This window comes from Engraulis encrasicolus, chromosome 22, assembly GCF_034702125.1.
Source record: "Engraulis encrasicolus isolate BLACKSEA-1 chromosome 22, IST_EnEncr_1.0, whole genome shotgun sequence".
Lineage (NCBI taxonomy): Eukaryota > Metazoa > Chordata > Actinopteri > Clupeiformes > Engraulidae > Engraulis > Engraulis encrasicolus.
This window is the reverse complement of record NC_085878.1, coordinates 21,446,435-21,451,001: the sequence shown is the minus strand read 5'-3', so window position 1 is coordinate 21,451,001 and position 4,567 is coordinate 21,446,435. Positions and strand designations below refer to the sequence as shown.

General features: G+C 42.3%; 1 protein-coding gene across 2 annotated transcripts in view; it reads left to right on the top strand.

Moving 5' to 3' along the window:
* Positions 1-2,729, top strand: part of zgc:92242 (uncharacterized protein LOC436899 homolog) — an 18,449-nt gene extending 15,720 nt beyond the window's left edge. For both annotated transcript variants that reach the window (XM_063188920.1, XM_063188919.1), the window contains exon 6: positions 868-2,729. In XM_063188920.1, coding sequence (XP_063044990.1) covers positions 868-1,382 — 515 coding nt within the window. In that variant the 3' untranslated portion in view covers positions 1,383-2,729. The remainder of the gene's footprint in view (positions 1-867) is intronic.
* Positions 2,730-4,567: the final 1,838 nt, after the last annotated feature.

Here is a 4,567-nt window from a genome sequence, read left to right as displayed (position 1 = left end):
ACATTGACCCAGTTCAGGTCAGATTAAATTCATGCATTTCAATTCATTCCTATTCAGTCTGACACTCTCACTGTGTGTGTGTGTGTGTGTGTGTGTGTGTGTGTGTGTGTGTGTGTGTGTGTGTGTGTGTGTGTGTGTGTGTGTGTGTGTGTGTGTGTGTGTGTGTGTGTGTGTGTGTGTGTGTGTGTGTGTGTGTGTGTGTGTGTGTAAGAGAGAGAGAGAGCGAGATAGACAAGGAAATGTCTAAGCTTTTGTAAAGATTCCTTACTGATTTGGGAAGGTTGCAGTCAATAACATTTGGTTAGACTGTAGCAAGCGCAACAGGAATAGAATACAAAAGATATATGGGTGTGAAATGCGTAAATTGTGTAAATTATCTAAATATTTTAAAAGATGCAATGTCAGGTTTTTTTATTATTAAAAACTGATGTTTTTATTTTGCTTCACAGTTAATATCAGAAAAGTCATCTTGGATATGTTTTGGGAAAACCAATAACCCATTTCGTGAGCTGAGAATTATAAGGTTCTATCTCCATTTTTGGTAAAATTGAGTTTTTGACATAATCTGACCCATTACATGTTTATTCATGCCTGTGTGGTGTTATTTTTGTAAAAAAGTATTATTTCACATTGTTATCAATAGAAAAAAAACGTTTTATCTCACAAAATAGCTGGGACGTAAAAACTTTGATGCTCAATATCTCATAACTACCCTAAACGGAGATAGAACCTTATAATTCTAAGCTCACGATTTCCAACTGCTGTGATGCTACCTTTATAAGAGAGACTTTCTGGTTATCTATATGATATTGGTGGTGTGTATATGTATTTAATCGTGTCCTTCTATTTGCTTTATTTTTCTTTTAGATGCTTCAACTGCTACCTCTTCTGCCTCATCTTCCTCCACCACAACCACTCCTTCTTCATCGTCCTCCTCTGTAACCACTCCATCCTCATCGCCCCCCCAAGTGACCACCCCATCCTCGCCTTCCTCCCCTGTGACTACCCCATCCTCGCCTTCCTCCCCTGTGACCACCCCATCCTCATCCTCACCCCAAGTGACCACCCCATCCTCGTCTTCACCGTCTGTGACCACCCCATCCTCATCCTCACCCCATGTGGCAACCCCATCCTCATCTTCTTCCCATGTGACAACACCATCCTCATCCTCACCCCATGTGACCACCCCATCCTCATCCTCACCCCATGTGACCACCCCATCCTCATCTTCTTCCCATGTGACCACCCCATCCTCATCTTCCTCTTCCTTCGCCTGCTATGGCAGCCGTGTGGCCCAGCTGAGACGCAGCTTTGCGGGTGGCAAACCTCCGCTGCCTGCCAAGCCAGCTCACCTGCAGCGACCATCAGTTCCAGCTTCATGATGAGCCACGCACGCGCACGCGCACACACATGCAAACACACACATGTGCACACGCACGCACGCACACACACACACACACACACACACACACACACACACACACACACACACACACACACACACACACACACACACACACACACACACACACACACACACACACACACACACACACACACACACACACACACACACACAGAGTATATAGCCGACTTGTAAATGATACAGACCCAGATAAAAATGCACTCACACTCACTATCCATAAACAGATGTACATACTCTATGCATGCATACCTTAACTGCATGTGTACAATTGCCAATGAAGAAGTCACATACACACTCAAACAGACACTCAAAGGCAGTACTCATTAATCGACAGTAAATAGTGCAGCGGTGCTCAACTGGCAGACCCAGGTCCGGATGCGGACCCAAACGCAATTTCATCCGGACCAAGACAAAATCCATCTGTATTTAATATGTATAAATTATACATGAGATTTCGCTGCAATGCGATCTATAGGTGTATTTTGCCAGTCTTATGACAAATAAAAGTATCATCACTATGACAACTCAGTGAGTGAGCAAGAGGCCAGTTCGGCCAGCGAGTGAGGCTATTTTCTGCATCGGTCCGTAGCGACTTTTTTGGACCCTGGAAACATACGAAATTTGGCAAGTGGACCTTTTCAGTTTCTAGTTGAGCACCCCTGAAATAGTGCCATAAATGATTATGGGGGCAGGGAAATGCCGATGTAAATAGATAATGGGAAAAGACACATACTACTGTATGCACTCAAAAACACACATCTTCAAATAGTTTCATCCTCTGCTTAAATCTTACCCAGTGCTCCAAGGACTCCAAAGAATGAAATGCAAAGACGGTACGAATATGTCTGTATAGCCTTATTGCCATCGATACACATTGAGTACGTGCATTACTTGGGCCTGCTGTATACTGTGACAATGACTGTACAACCATAGACTTCTACATGAATTGTATAAATGTGTACGTATGCTGTCTGTAAGATGAAAATATGGACTTGTGGATGCTTGCACACAGGTTGAATGGGGTCAACAGACGTACAGTAATTGTTGGTCCTTCTCTCTGAATGTATACTCATGAAGTTTACGTGCCAATTTGATGGCAGTGCAGTACCAATGTACTGCTGCCCACCACTGCACTGATGTGTGTGTGTGTGTTTCCTCCATTTGTGTAAATCTTTTCTTTCTTTCTTAAGTTCCTTTCGTATGTTCTCTGCTCCTCCATGCAGGAGCTCGGAGGCCAAAGTGTGTATAGTTTTTATAATGTTTATATGGGTTGTTTAGAAGAAATAAAAGACTGTTACAGGTCCGCAAGACGTGTGGTGAATTTGTGTGTTGTATGCTTTCTGTGTTTTGTTACATTTTCTTGGTCGAATGACATTGTAAATGTATTTAGCAACCTTGTCAATCGGGTAATTTAGGTAATCTAAAAAAATATTTTCTCACATTCGGCTATACTATTTATTTTTGTGCTGGGACCAGCTCACACTGACGTCATCTACTCTTCACATTCAAACCATACTACGTGCTGTCCTTTAGGGTGAAAGCCGTTTAATAACTCTTGATAGTATCTCTCTTTGATCATCAAGGGACAGTCATTGGATAAAAGAATTAGACTTGCAGTCTACACGTTACAGGATCAATTCCAAACACTGACAGCAAGGAAGAGTGATTTGCCAACACTCGTCCATTTTGCCAGGTCACTAAGGTGCCCTGTGACTAAGGTGCCCTGTGACTGTGATACGGTCAACACATATGGTACTACTGCCCGTGCTCTGTTATCATGGCTGCTTCCTGATTGCATAATGTGATGGGCTAGATGCAAAGGCAAATTTTGTTATGGGCTCTGTATGGCATGGTGTGCCCTGTCATCACACTGACCAATGAATGATTTTAATAGCTAGCTGTAGCTTTATGTGTTTGGCGTAATGGCAGACAGTGTCTTTCTGAACCACCAAACTGAAAACCATTAAAATCCAAGTTATAGTAAAACAAATTGTAACTAGTATATTATAACTAGTTGCTCCCAACACTGGTTAGGCCTATAGCATGCTATTAAATGTGGATTGGGCTATGTGTGTCATCCACAGCATTTAGGCCAGAATTCCAAAATGTTGCCTTGCCCAGAGTCATTGAGAACATTAGAGATCACACAGAAAGGAGGGCAACAACTAGGCAACATTAAATTGAGATATTTTTGTCTTTGGCTGAGGTATGCAACTTTTCTGTTGCCCTTATCCCTCCCCAAAATTGGCCCACCCAAAAAAGACAATCAACACACAAATACACACACCCACACACACGCACACACTTGCGGGCAGGCGCACACACACACACACACACACACACACACACACACACACACACACACACACACACACACACACACACACACACACACACACACACACACACACACACACACACACACACACACACCACACACACACACACACACACACACACACACACACACACACACACACACACACACACACACACACACACACACAAACACACACACACACACACACACACACACACACACACACACACACACACACACACACCTCTTGATAACCTGAGCCATGATAACAATATCTATAAAATCAATCAACACACAATACACACAGTTTAGCTGATTAGTAACCAAAGAGATCGACATCTAAGGAATTTAGCTGATTACAGTGGTTATTATTATGCTGAAAAGAATGCTATACAGAAAAAGAGAGTGAAAATTCCATTTCCCCCCTTTGAACATTGTTCACACACCTTCATATGAGAATGAATACTAACAGCAGCATTATACTGCCATTGGAGAGTCAAGACCACAATAGAGACCGCTAAAGATGACCTGACCATGTTCATGTCACCACATAATAATTAGTTGGTTAATTAATAAATAAAGTAATTCATCAAACTTGGTCCAGAGAGACAGATGCTGAGGCACTCAAGGTTGCAATTTTTGTACTTTTTAAAAGTGAAAAAATTGCAACCTTGAGTGCCTCAGCATCTGTCTTTCTGGACCAAGTTTGAGAGCCCCTACACTGATGAGCACCAAGGAAAAAAGGTGAAGACCCAGAAGCACTCCAATTACCTGCTTGTGTTTAAAGTAATTAATCAATTAACTAATTAATTAATTAGTAG